A 14148-nucleotide genomic window follows, 5' to 3' on the forward strand; every position below is an offset into this window, starting at 1 on the left:
TCTGTAAATTCTGTCCTATATAACTCCATATCGAAGACTGAATTACACTAAAATGCCCATCTGTATTTTTAAAGGAGACTTGTCATCTCCTGAAAAAGCACAAACTTCGTTTATGGGTTTCTGTTGTATTTTCCTTATATAAATAAAATCAGCCGGGGAAAGCAAAATGAGGTGTATTTTTTAAAAAGTACATAAAATGAAGGAGTATTTACTAACCTACCATTTTACCAAGTGCACTCTGGAATGCATCAGTAAAGCCATTTAGAAGATTGTTGTCATCACATCGTGTTGCTTTGTAGAGCATCTCAAAAGATTTAAACCCATGGTTTGCAAAACGATTTACTGAAAAATGTTGGAGAAATACATTTTTACTGATCAGTGCAAGAGTTTCAGAGCTAAAAGCACAATCATTCAGGCTAAAACTGGAATATACCAAGCTAAAAATTATTGCCTTTAAATCAACAACCTAATTTTCCAGCGTTGTGTTCCTGAAAATGGATCACTCATACAGACAATGCAGTTGAATATGAACCCTTGTTAGTCATCAACTTTATTCGGAAAGCTAACAGACATCAAAAAAACCCCGTCATATATCTATTTCAGCATTTTCATAATGGAAGAAACCTGTGAACTGTCAACTAAACTCCATGCTTGCTTTTTACTGAGAGAAGTAATTAAGATTTAAAATCTTACTACTAATGCTGCTAGGCTAAATATGAAAAATTCTCATCCAGGACTTAATTAAATCAACATTCCTAAGTGTCCAAGTTACAGATTTTGAGTTGACAGATAGCTCTGAAACAGAACTCTCATTTGCTTATAGCTGAGCCACTGCTATCATTTGCTGAAATGAAGAAATCTGCTCTGATGGAAGTCGATGAAACATGGTGCCAAGATTGACTTCGTAAGTTACTCCAATACATTTATTATTAAGATGTCACCAAAGCTGGTAAATTCCACAGTTGAAGTTTTGCTTGCGTCCGCTTCAAAGAAAATAGATAAATGCTTCTGATTTGGTGATAATTAGATATGTTAGTACAGAATGCACTGTGCATTTGGATCAGTAAGTTGCAAATACTGTTGAAATTCCTATTGAAAATACAGTGTTTGTAAACAGTTTCAAATACTGATTCAAAACAATGACAGACCTTGTCTACTTTGCCATCTTTGCTATTTCGTGACTCCCAGGATTAAAATTCACTGCCATTTTTATGTTTTAGACAGCTTCTGAAATAACACATTTAGGGACTTCCAGGCATTCTTTCATAGCATTTGTAACAATTTGGAGGCAGAGGACAGAGAAGATTTGTTATCATTAAATAGAAGTCATAATTTCTAAGATATTTTCATTTACTTCTTCATTAAACATAGTGTTTGATGAATTTCAGTTTCATTTTAGTAACAGTAAGACTTACAAGAGCAACCAGGCCACTCTGGAGAATAAGGTGGCTTCCAGACACCATCCTCATATGCACAATAGTAGTTTTCACTTGATCCTTCTGAAAAGCTGTAACCCTCTGAACAGTGCAATGTGCAATTAACTCCCACTTCATCTGAGATGCATGTAAAATGACCATTCACAGGCTCAAAGGAGATTTCACAAGGAGAACCTATGAAAAATACAAAAATGTACATAATGATCAAATTGCTGAAGTAAGCAAGCACAGAGGAAAACAGCACTGATAGGATTTCCAAAAGTACCTATTATCAACCTGATCTTGCCTCTGTTGAAGTCTGTGGAAGTATTATTTGTTAATTCCGTAAAGGCAGGTTACTTCCATCAGGCTACTGCTGAATTATTCTCAAACATTGCCACTGGAATTTGAAATCCAGAAATGTGAAGACTTAAAAAAAAATTATTTGTAATACATATGAGAAATTAAAAAACCTCAGAAATGCATACCCCAAACCCTGCTGTACATCTTCTGCAAAGGTGCATGGCTCAAGCAAGTACTTATAAAAAAAATACAAAACGTTAACCTAAATTTTTACATGAACTTTCACGCAATGAATTCTAGTAAACTATAATACATTCTGAATTCTGAAAGTATTATCCATTCCGCACTACTGCAACAACACATGACTTGCCAGAATCACCTTAGGAGGAACTGACTGCAAAACCTCACTTACGATTTATTTTACAGGCCAATTGTGAAGGAGATTATGAATGTTTGAAAACGTAGTTATAAACACCGAGTCACTAAAGTCTGAGGTGATGTAGAACTTGAAATAATGCTAAACATTGGCTTGCTCCTGCTAACATTTACAGTAAATGAGAAGTCAGCACATCCATTTGTAACTTATCTTTTCTAAAAGCTATGACCAAAATTCCAGTCTGCATGATTTTAAATTATCTCTTTGCTAACATTTTTTTACACAGATGTCTAAGAAAGACATAATCACTAGAGCTCAGGGATGAAATAGAATTTTCATACTTAATACCTTATCTGCCAAATTACTGTTCAGCCTTTAAAGAAGAAAGTAAAGTGTGGGGAAAAGGTGTCTCTCCAATAAACACAATGCATCAGTATATCTATAGGTACAGACAGCTTCTAAAAATCTGAAGAGTGTTCTGCTGTTACAATCTTTGTAGGGCATTACAGAAATATTCCCATAGTTTTCCTTTTTAACTACAGATTTGAAGCAAGACTTCAGTAACACCTATTAATTCATTTCTCATGGCATCTGTTGGTGAGAAAAAAAATACGGATCTGTTACTGTAAATTTTACTGTGTAACGAATCATAATTTCAGTGCTTTTACACCTAATTTGAATTTATAGGACCAAATTCACTGCTGTGCTGCTTCAGTCTTAGATGATTTATTCATTGGTACTAATAAATATTGTCTGCCTTCAAGTTACTCCAATATAAAATGGGAATAACTAAAAGTGGAGACTAAGTGAAAAAGTGGAGTAGCATTGCATCCTTTATGATATGATATGCCACACACTATTGAGCAGAAAATTAAGACAACAAACCTTTGATGACAATGTGGATCTCGCATGTCCTGTTATTGCCAGAGGGATCCACAGCTGTGTATTGAACTGTTGTCTCTCCTTTGGGAAAGAGATCTCCAGGTGCATGACTCCTAGTGACAGTCAGTGGAGCACCTAGAAGAGTTAAAAGACAACCTAAAACATCAATAAGTAAAAGAGGGTTGCTCATACCCAACCTTGACAAATGGAGAAGGAAATGGCATATCTTCCAAATCATGTGTTCTTAAAAATAAATAGGTAAAAATCCCCTCAAAAAGTCCTAAACTCCAAGGGATCAAGGGTGAATGGGTTGGAGTTCCCTAGCTTTCCACTGTTGCATGCATGTTTTGGGGTGTACCATCTTACCTGAATTGTCTGAAAATTGAGGTTCTTCCCATGTCGCTGGGTACTCATTCTCTACTGCTTGCATGGGGGGAGGAGATCTGCACCTGTCAATTACAGGAGGTTCTGCATCTGCAGAATTTGAAGGGATGGCATGACATTATGTTACTGAACTGCCACCACACTCAAATGAAATCTGTGGTCAGCAGAAGTCAAGGAAACAGCAGTTTTAAGTTCACATCAGAAGATACAACAAAATTAGGTGACTCTTAAGGTGCTGCAACTGGTAGATGCTAAGGGAATGGACAAGAATAATTCTTCCACTGAACTCATGGTTTCTGCATTCTGTGTGCTTTCTACAGAGTAAACTTTGTTTAATGGGACTACTGAATAATGCAACTGACTGACAGAAATACTTGAACAATGATTTGCATCAGCAGTGTGTGGGAACCTTGGAAATTTCTTGGAGTTTTTCAAGATAAAAACCCAAACATATCTGAGATGAAGGCAGTAAGTGACAACACAATAAAGCACTTAATCTACCAACGTGAGGAGAAATCTTAACATTCAGAATGAACAACAGAACAAAACACAACCCAAACTGAACATCTGAGAGCAACGACTGCGTACTAGGCAAACTGTGACCCAAGACCAGGAAAGCATTTACGGAGATGGTATTACTCCTGGGCTTGTACTGACACACACAAAGGTCACAGTGACTCACAGTCTCTTTCTGCACGGAATTAGAAGGTTTCAACCACGACAGACTCTTCCCCAGATTTTTACCAGCACTTACCAATAACCTTGACATTGAACGTACAGCTTGCCTCATTGCCCGACTTATCAGTCGCTGTGTAAGTAATGGCAACTTCGCCAATTGGGAGAAGAAACGGTGGTATGAAAGCTGGGGTAACGTGAACTGAGACCTTTTATAGGAAAACACTTGTTACTTAAAAAACAAAGCTGGTTACTGATCATGACACTCACGTTTCAAGAAATGGGCACAAAACAGTATCCTTCAATGTCAAACCTACTCAGTGCAAATGGCCTCTTCAAGTAATGAGGGCAGACTTCACAACAGCGTGCTCTGCTCCCCTTCTCTCAAGACTGCCTTCTTTATACCAACGGGGATTTACTCAGTCAAGATTTGGACCTTGACCTGCTACAGCTTACAGCACTGCACGTTAAGAAAGCTCAAAGACTGACTGTTGTTTTTCTCATTGAACTGATCACACACCGGCTCAGAACCTGCTCTGTCTGCAGTTCAGCTCTCCAGATGCAAGTGCAGCAGACTTGGGAGATAAGTGGAGCAGACAGTTGTGAGCTGTAAGTACTTACACATCCAGATTTAATCTATGTATGTTTATAAGTCAATCGCCCACAAATACTTCAAAACATTCTGGCACGGCAAGGGAACACTAGATTTGGAGTAAATCACATTTGCATGCTGTCTGCGGTTCTTTCATATGGGTTGAAACTGTCTGAAGGAACTTCTTTTTAGAAGAGCTGGTTTCATGTGAGCAAAGCAGTTTACCTGACAACTGTGGCTTTAACAAACCAGCTACAACTAAGAGCTAAGGCACTTGGTTTCTACAGTCAATGAATGACCCTGTGTCAGCAGAGCTACAGTACCTGACCAAGGCTACGCTACAGCAAAAAAAGTGTGAATTTAAACCTCTTTTACTGGGATACCTCACAGTTTCCAAGTGCAAAATCTCCTGTGTTTGCAACAAATTACAAGCACACACAGAGTCACTGTTCCTCTGCTGACTCATGATAAAGCTGTTGCTGTAACTTGATCATGTCTGAGCCTGTGTAGGGAATGCTAGTCTTTATGAAACAGCTCTGGAGCAATTTTCCTTGTAACTCCACTTCCAGACTGCTGAAACCCATAGTAATCAAAGGCCCATGTCTGATCTTTGCATTGGATAGGAAAATGAGATTTTCCTTTCTCACTTGAGAAGCTGAAATGAGTTTTTACTTATCACAGTGTGTTCTTGCTAGTCTTTTAGATTAATGAACTGGTTTACTTCCTTCTGAGAACAATTTATTAAACTTCTTCACATTCTAAGAGCTCATTTTTAAAGCAGCTGTCTCCATCTTGTAAACAAGGGCACATTCTTTCTTTTGACCACATAACTTAACCATATGAGATTTTATGCATTTAAACACCATACAGAATGTCCTGTGACTGCATAATGCTAACCAAGACAGAAAAAGCTGAATTCTCAAGATATAAAGTTTTCAGCAGATTTTTCTTCTATTCCTGCTTATCAGAAGAAGGAAATTCTAGCAGATCATAAAATTAATATGAAATAGCTAGCTACAGAAAGACTGCCGCCAGTCAAGTGTATAGATTTTAACTTGCCTCATCTCCAGAGTTATCCTCAGCTGTTGGTACCTGCCAGCTGATATTAGCAGAGTTATGATGGTCCAGAGTCTCAGTCTCAATATTTTCTGGACAGTGGATCTGAGGAGCTTCAATATCTGATCCAGAAAAAGACAAACTAGTTTTATGTGTGGGATTATAGAAATAAAACCTTTATAATGGTTAGACTGCAGGTTTTTTTATAACCACTGTTTTTTATGCTGCCTGGAATACAAATGCACATATTTTTGCAAACTTCCTCTCTCTGCCCCTTTTCCGTTCTTGCCTACAGGCTCACACATAAACAGTGAATTCTCCTGGGCAAAGGACTATTTTTTGCTGCATTTTTGTACATCACTGAGCACAATAAGACTCTGGTTTCTACATGCAACCGCAAAACAAGGGATAAATAAGACAGAATGAATTTGTTTCTCTTGTTATTTATCCCTTCATTACACACATCCTTCATTAAGAAGGAATGGCTTCTCTGTTCTTTCACTGCCCACACACATGACACATACAGATGAAAACACTTGTTTCTGATTATCAGTGATGTAGAAAAAAAAAAGTATTTGTGACATGATATATATACTATGAAAAGACAGTAGTGACTCTTAAGTTCCCTGGAGCATGGTATGGAACCAATCTGAAGGAAACAATGGCAAGATTCCTGGCAGCAGCTGCTGGAGAAGTTCTTTAATAAACTACTGCTACAAGATATTATGGCAGGGGGGTTGGAACTAGATGATCTTTAAGGTCCCTTCAAATCCAAACCATTCTATGATTTTATGATTATGTAGGACAAATGGAGTCTTCTTGTGACATATATGACAATGTTGCAAGGTTTCAAAGGATTGGTGGTACAATATGGGTAACACCACCACCAAAATTTAAGCCTCAAGTTTGTACGACAAACTTACAATACTTCATTTCCCTGGCACAAGGCCTCCCAAAACATCTGTGGTCAGGTTGTTTTATTGCTGTAGTGTTGTTTGATAAATGTTCTCTAGACTCATGAGACAAGGAGGCATTCAGCTCTGAACTCATCTATGCCCAGGAGGCCTTAAAACAACTCAGAACTGATATCAGTTATATTTTTGTTACTAAATAGTTCCAGTAAAGACATAACTCAGGCAGCGAAACCTCTGTAATTAAGAGTGCAAAGCAATAAATACAAGTGATTTTGCCTTCCTCTGAACTCATTCTGATGAAAATTGTATTAGAACGCACTTTATAAAATAACCACCAGTTATGGTTCACACTCATCTGACCACAACCTTCAGGCTGGGGCAAATTCCATTTAAAAGTGAAATTCTGTAAAATGACTAATAAATAAGTCAGAAAGAAAATGGCTGTTTTGAACTGGCCAAATATGCTGGCAGCAAAAGGGAGACAATAACAAGAATGAAAGCAAGCGGAATGCAACTGTTCATTTTTAACTAGAGAAGAATAATCTTCAGAGTTTCTTGGTGCCTCTTATTTTAGGGGTGTATGCACTGGTAATATCTAAAAGCTTGAACACAAGCCATGCTGCTTTATCTTGATCCAAACACTTCAGCTTGTAGCCTTGTGCTGGGATCCCATCAAATATTAAAATCTGTGATTTGGCACAGGTTTACACAAAAGATTCAGAAAAACAATGTGGTACATCACAGAGTGGGAAATAATATGTTTAAAGAGAGGGATAAAATCTTACTGGGCATTTCAGAGAAACAAGTTCCCACCTCAGTTTCTTTAGTGACCTGGCACAATGACTGCCATAACTGTACTGTTCTTTCACCCAGTGGCCAGTGAGGGCCCCAGTTTGGGGTGGAAGCATTAGCTCTAGCAGCACAATAGTTCGTGAAGAGGCAAGTAACATATTCCCAGACAAACTGCACTTTTGCTTATATCCTCCTGTAATCCAAAGCCAAACTCCTTACAATTCAGTGTACGTGTATGTGTAAGGGAATAAATAACCTAATAGTACTAGAAGAGGTGGGTGAACATGGCAGAACCATACATAAATGCACATAACCATCTTCTGCCCGTCTTTATATTCTGTGTGCTTATGTCAGCCAGTTTTGGCCTTAAGACTTGTGCACTGTTGTTTGGGGCATGTCAACAGCTATAGTCAGTTCAAAGACAACTGAAATGAATCATCCCTCTGTAGTCTGTCTACCAGCCAGAATTTACACAGTGTTTACAGATTTGTTCTGACTAAAGGGCTTACATAAAACTGTGCTAAACCAGTATTATCATCGTTTTACCAGCAGTGTGAGTTCCACTTTGACTATCTTTAAGCCAAGAGCTTTCACTTCTACTCTGAAATTTCAAATTTACCTGCACATTAGGCCTTTTAGCAGGCAGCTTCCCTAGAACAGACTTATGACATGGAGAGACAGTTGATGATGTGCACTGTAAGATGGCACTCAAGCAACCTCTGAATTCCACTTTTTTGTTTTACGAACTACAAGTAGGTCTGACAGCCAAGCTATAATGGTATAGGCAACACTTCTTACAGGCTGTTTAAATCATGCTTTCTGCAGTTCAGATCTGTCCTCCTTCACTCAGTTATTTGCTGTGTGCTTCCCTTCAACCCTGCACACACATGTACACAGAAATGATTTTGTGCTGGTCTCTACCTTTACACAGAGCCTCCTGGATGTTTGCACTCCATCTCCCAAATGAAATGCACCTTAGTTCTTCTCTAGCTCCAGACAAGATGAATCCTTGAGGACAGCTCAGCTGGCACACAGTCCCAGGAACGGCAGGCTCCAGCCCACATCTGGGAGGGAGAACTGTTACACCTACTGGTTTCTGGAAGACGGGGCAACGCATTTCTACGAGAGACCAGTAAGACGTCTTTTAACTGACATACACGAAGTATACTTTCAGAAAAATCTGCAAATAAAGTTATATGTCAACTCAGAGGAAACACAAAATATACAAACTTTTTAATGAGTCTGCATGTGCTATGAGTGCATCATCAAAAGAGTAAGACCTGGTTAAGCTTTGTACTCCAATGCTGACTGAAGTGAACAGCACCCAGGATATCACGTCTTCTATTTTCTTGCTCATACTTTTCTCTGGGACAAAAGGATGGTATTTTTCATGTGGCTCCACTGTATCTTATCTCTCTCCATTTTTGGGTGGTTTTTCTTTTTTTTTTTCTCCTTTATAACTTCACTTTTCATGGTTGCTTTGTAGCCGCATTCCCTTGCCTTCTATGGAAACCAGACCTTCATAGGAGGAGAGAGGTGATAGTCCTGTATCTATTGACTTCTACAGCTTTTGCACTGTCTCTTGAAGTAAGAATGAGTGAAGAAAAAGGACATCCTGCCATAAGCTCACTGTAGGTTAGGGACATGGCATATGATTTTGCCTACCGTATTCCAAACTGAATGAAACTGGTCTTGGGCTTGACTATGTTCAAATGCAGATGCAAAGATTCAGGGCCACTGTAAGTGGCAGCTGACCTCTGTAAAGTCAGGAATGGCTGATGGTTGCTTACAGGCTTAAAATGGAAGATTTGAACAATTTTATTAAGAGAATTCACTACAAACTGTGAAGACCATTTGCAAAGTGTGAACTTTCAAAGACCACAATATATGTGAACAAGTTCAAATGTCACAAAAGCTTTGTTTCATTTTTGAGCTGTTGCTTTTAGCATGTGAGCAAAGAATGTTATTTTTACTTCAAACATGGAGGCATTAAACAGGGCAAAAAGGGATATCCCATGAATGCAGTTCATAGACCTTCAGCAGTATTTCTTACAACAGATAATAGACAAACACACAAGAAAAATACATCATTATTTCTAGCCAATGAGAAGACTTGTGTCTCTTTAGCTAGTCAAATGAAGAAATCAGACAGGTCTTTACACAAAGGGAACAAAAAGAACAACCTAGTTAGAGAAGAGAAAGCTCTGTTCATCTCTTAGCAATGTTTTAATGACACGAAAGTGATTTGTATACAGAACATGTAATACCTTTTTCCTTTCATCCCCCAAAATATGGAGTAAGTAACTTAAAACTGGTTCTTCTGCATGAAATAAAATTTGAAGAGTCTAAACGTTCTAAGTATTTCCTGCCTTTTAAACTATCAATACTGAAATTGTGTTTAAAGTCCAAGCAATTAATAACTGCACTTCATTTAAACAGGATGCAAAGATCACAAATGTTCACACATTTGTTCGCTTCAGGCAGACACTTGGCTATGCGATGTAAAACAGCTCCAGCAGAAACAAAACCCAACCCCCCAACTTTTGGTTGCTCTCCACAGGATGGTAATTGACTAATAGCGGAAATATCAAAAATTGGAAAAGCAGTGTTTAAAAAGGCAAGGTAAAAGCATTGAAATGTATACTGGTCATGGAACAAGTAGAATAAAGGCTGTGAAAGGTGTAAGCATGTAAACCAGAGAAAACTACAGCTCTTCAGGAATCAGTAACAGCCCTCCTGGTTGAGACACCTCCAACTACACTAGCAAAACCCTAGTAGAGCACAATCCTGAAACATTAGACAAACATTCAAGATAACCTTTGATATAGCTAGCCTGAGGGAATATCTTCTAAGTGGGACAGGTTTTTACCAGAAAGAAAACCCCTTTGGATAGTGTTGTTTAGCTCTTTTAACTGTGCTCAATTCCAGAATTTGATCAAGCTGACCCAGGAAGTCTGGACTTCATGAGGAACAGAGTGATCTCCATGTAAGTCACATGGATAAAGAATTAATAAAGAAAGAGGAAAAAAAAGTAGTTCTAAGGAAAGACAAGAATCTGCTTTCATCTGCAACTGCCTGTGATGATCTACAACATCGTGTTATAATTCTCAACATCAAGAGGGCCTTCAATATTGTAAAAAATGAAAAGATTACCAAACAAATCATGCTTCTTCCCTTCAATCCCTTTGCAAACACAATGTTTCAGTGAAAGGACTGGCCAGCTGCACTCAGACGTATGGCGTATTAATTCTTTCAGCACTAGATGGCATCAACACCCTGGATGCCATCTGTATTTTTACCTTTCTTCACCGATCCCTGAACAAAGCAAGAACAGTCTTGCAAAATTCATTGATTTTAGCGTGCTGGATATTAGTCTTTTGCCAATGGGGTAGCAACCACAAGAACATGACTGTGGAGTTTTGGCGGGTTCCCCCGCCCCCCCCTGCAAATTCGACAAATAACAAAGCATCCCTTTTCAGCAGATGTTTTGTTTGTAAGCAATCTGTTACACATGCAACCTGCTCAAAAGTAACTCTGCTAACAGCATCTCTCATGAAAAGAAAAAACATGTAAAAATTTGTAATAGCCAAACTTGCATTAACTTCTAGTCTCTTGGAAAAAGATGCATATGACAACAGAACTCACAGAAGCGACTGACAACAGAACTCTAAGAAGTGACTATAAACATTCCAAGCTATGTTATGATACACTGTCAGTTATATGAGTACAGATGGTTTTAGTAGTCTTAATGCGCTTACTTTTAGCATTCAGAAAAAGAGCAAGGAGAGTATCCTGAGATTCATTCAAGAAATTTGTTTAAAGGTAAGATACTGCATCCAATTCCACTTCATTTTTGTAACAGAAGGGTAGTAAATTAATAAATATTCAATTACAAATGTTTAAATACAGCAGAATTTCTCGTATCTGTCATGTAGCACATGATAAATAATCTGAGCGGAACAGACTAAAAATAAATGGAGAATACCTCCACGATAATGATGAATATTCAGAAAAAGAGTACAAAGGGTAGTTTTTGAGGACACAGTTTTAGTCTTCTGATTTGCATCCTTCCCTGAATAAAATTCTGCAGCACATCTACATTAAACAAGACTCCCAGCAAGCCTGTTCTAAACACCAGCCACAAGAAGAAGCATCAGAGACATTTTCCAGCTAACACTCTTCCCTCTGTGACAATGAAAGGTAACTTTTATACTAGATTTTCAGACTTGGCAAAAATAAGCTATTGCCATGGGTAATCCAGGAATGGAGGCAATATTCCATGGTGTGAAGAAATCTTCTGATACACAGTAGAGCTGGATTTTAATAATCAAAATGCTAAGCTAGGAAGGATGAATTCAACTGATGAATACAGTTAATCTTCCAATTATAATCTTCCAACAGGATTTCAGAGTCCCTTCCTTTTGAAGTTAATTGAAGTTTTTCCACTGACTTCAAGAGAAGAAAGATTAGGATCTCTTAACAAACTCTCTTGGTAAATTAATACTTTTGGATTATTTTCATCATTTAAGAGAAAATATCTACCATTAGAAATTTATTCTTGTCTCACACAAAGTCCACATTTTCAAGCCTGCAGTAGAACAGTAAAACATAGCCATAGGTTCAAGTTGAGTCACTGTACTGGCATCACATTTACTTGGCCCAGGTGACATATACTTCACCCTGACTTTAGTCAGTGCTGCATTGGCTTCCAAATTGCTGGGCTTCAAGCTTGTGCTATTTCTTTGCTCTGTACCCTTGGAATTATTTCAACTGTACTTTTTCCTCTTACCTTTCTAAGTTAATTTAATACTTGTCAATAGTTCTAATAGTTCGAGAAGGGTACTTCTGAAATCTACAATCCTTCATTTCTGGAACAGCTTACCTACCCCTGCACAGGTGGTGTGACCTCTGAATCCTGATTTAGAGGTGCTTGGTCCCTAACTTGCCTAAACTTATTTCCTGCTGGCAGTTCAGCAAAAGGGACAACTACCACATCTCTGCTTGGCACTCACAGTGCCTGGCTAACATACCTTAGTCCTTGTTTGGAGGTCAACTTTAGCTTTAAGATGGTAACTGAAACTCCTGCTTGTTCACATTTAATTCACACTATAGACAAACAACTTGCATGTTTCCTACAATGCATTGTGTGACAGTGTCTTAACACTCACCAGATGCAACAACCTTTTAGTTATCAGCTGTTTGTGCTTGATTTCAATGACAATATGTCCCCTTTCTCCATTTACAAATTTCTTTGCCCCTCCCCAACTTCTAAGACCTGTATAAAACATCCACAGAAAAATCCTCATCCTGATCTCAGCTTTACCAAAGGGAGAGTTTCTCACTCATGACGGCATGTCAAAATAGGTGGCACTGACACGAACAGACAAGAGTGTGATCAGATACCTACCCACACACTTTGGCTCCTTTGAATCCCACTGTGAGGTTCCCTGGCAGGTGAGTTTGGTGTTTCCTTCTATTTCATAGCCCTCATTGCAGGTCACAAAGCATACTGTATTATAGGAGATATCAGCTGTTGAACAATTAATGTGTCCATTTTCAGGAGCCTGAAGTTTGGGACATGTTCGAACTGCAAAGGGAAAAAAACCCACCAGTTAACTCTGCAGTACTGTGGAGTTGCACTAGTTCTCCCAGGTTTTCAGGGGTGAGACAGGTACTGGGTTGTACACCAGTTACAGAAGTTTGTACAGATCTAGGGAACAGGGCTGGAACAGGGCTGATTTTTTTTCAAAAGCTGATGCCTTCCTCTTCCTGAAGCAGTCTTATATACACACGCTTCCAAGCTCACATAAGTCCAGGCTAGCAAACTAATTGTGCTCAGAAATGCTCCTAGCCATGGAAGGCATCTGGCACACAATGTGTGACCTGTGCTAGTAATGTCTATCAGCCTTTAAAATGGGATAGGTACAAGCAAATGGAATCTTGTGGAAAAGTGTTTGTCTCTGGAAGTTTCTAATCCCACAGCCACGCCTGAGACTTCTTTGGGGGATTTCCAGCTGGTAGCCTGATATGGACTAAGTGCACAGGGAAGAAGCTAAAAGTTTATTAACAGGTCAGATGACAGTGTCCCAGTGCTCAAGAACATTTTCAGGTGCTCTGGAGTGTATTGATGTAGACACAGACACACATGAGCCTCCACAAATCAGAATGGCAGCATTCATCATGGTAGGAGGGAGAGAGAGAGAGGAAGAAGGACTACAAGGTATTGATATAGACAACAGGACCACAGGAGGTGAAAAGGAACAAATTAGGCTGTCGCTGAGACAAAAAACACCCTTCAAGTGTTGGGCTTCCCATGGAGACAGTCCTGGCTGCTGCTCAGCACAGAGGTCTTTTCTCCTGATATGTCTCACAAATGCTGCAAGCAGTGTGATGCCAAGGAGAATGCAGTCCTCTGCAGGACAGGTGTGCAGAAAGGGAAGTGGGGCACAGACAGTGATCCTCAAGATGGTCTTATGGTTTTGTTACTGAATCCTGAAGCTGCAATTTAACAAAAAGCTATACTGTAATTAAGACTGTACCAAAACAGCTGAAGAAACCAAAACAGAAGAAAAAAGTAGTAGCACTGGTATGGCCTGGATTTGTGTTCTTTGTTTCAGTCATAACCTCAAGGTTTCTACTACGACCTCTCTCCTTTGCACTGCCTCCATCTCTCCTTTTCAGCCAGTATGGTTTCGCATTTGTTCCCTTCTTCACCTCTGGACAAGACTCTCAGCTACACAGACACTGCCTGGCCTTTAG

The 14148-nt window shown here is 38.9% G+C and overlaps 1 protein-coding gene across 1 annotated transcript in view; it reads right to left on the reverse strand.

Annotated features, from left to right (window-relative positions):
* The window catches only part of SVEP1 (sushi, von Willebrand factor type A, EGF and pentraxin domain containing 1), a 128755-nt gene that overhangs the window by 67725 nt on the left and 46882 nt on the right, over window positions 1–14148 (reverse strand). The window contains exons 6-13 of the mRNA XM_040580415.1: window positions 12797–12976; window positions 8311–8508; window positions 5687–5805; window positions 4115–4244; window positions 3343–3450; window positions 2980–3111; window positions 1416–1610; window positions 221–342 (exon numbers count right to left, since the gene is read on the reverse strand). Of these exons, the coding sequence (XP_040436349.1) occupies window positions 221–342; window positions 1416–1610; window positions 2980–3111; window positions 3343–3450; window positions 4115–4244; window positions 5687–5805; window positions 8311–8508; window positions 12797–12976 (1184 nt within the window). The remainder of the gene's footprint in view (window positions 1–220; window positions 343–1415; window positions 1611–2979; window positions 3112–3342; window positions 3451–4114; window positions 4245–5686; window positions 5806–8310; window positions 8509–12796; window positions 12977–14148) is intronic.

This window comes from Falco naumanni, chromosome Z (genome assembly GCF_017639655.2).
Source record: "Falco naumanni isolate bFalNau1 chromosome Z, bFalNau1.pat, whole genome shotgun sequence".
Classification (NCBI taxonomy): Eukaryota; Metazoa; Chordata; class Aves; order Falconiformes; family Falconidae; genus Falco; species Falco naumanni.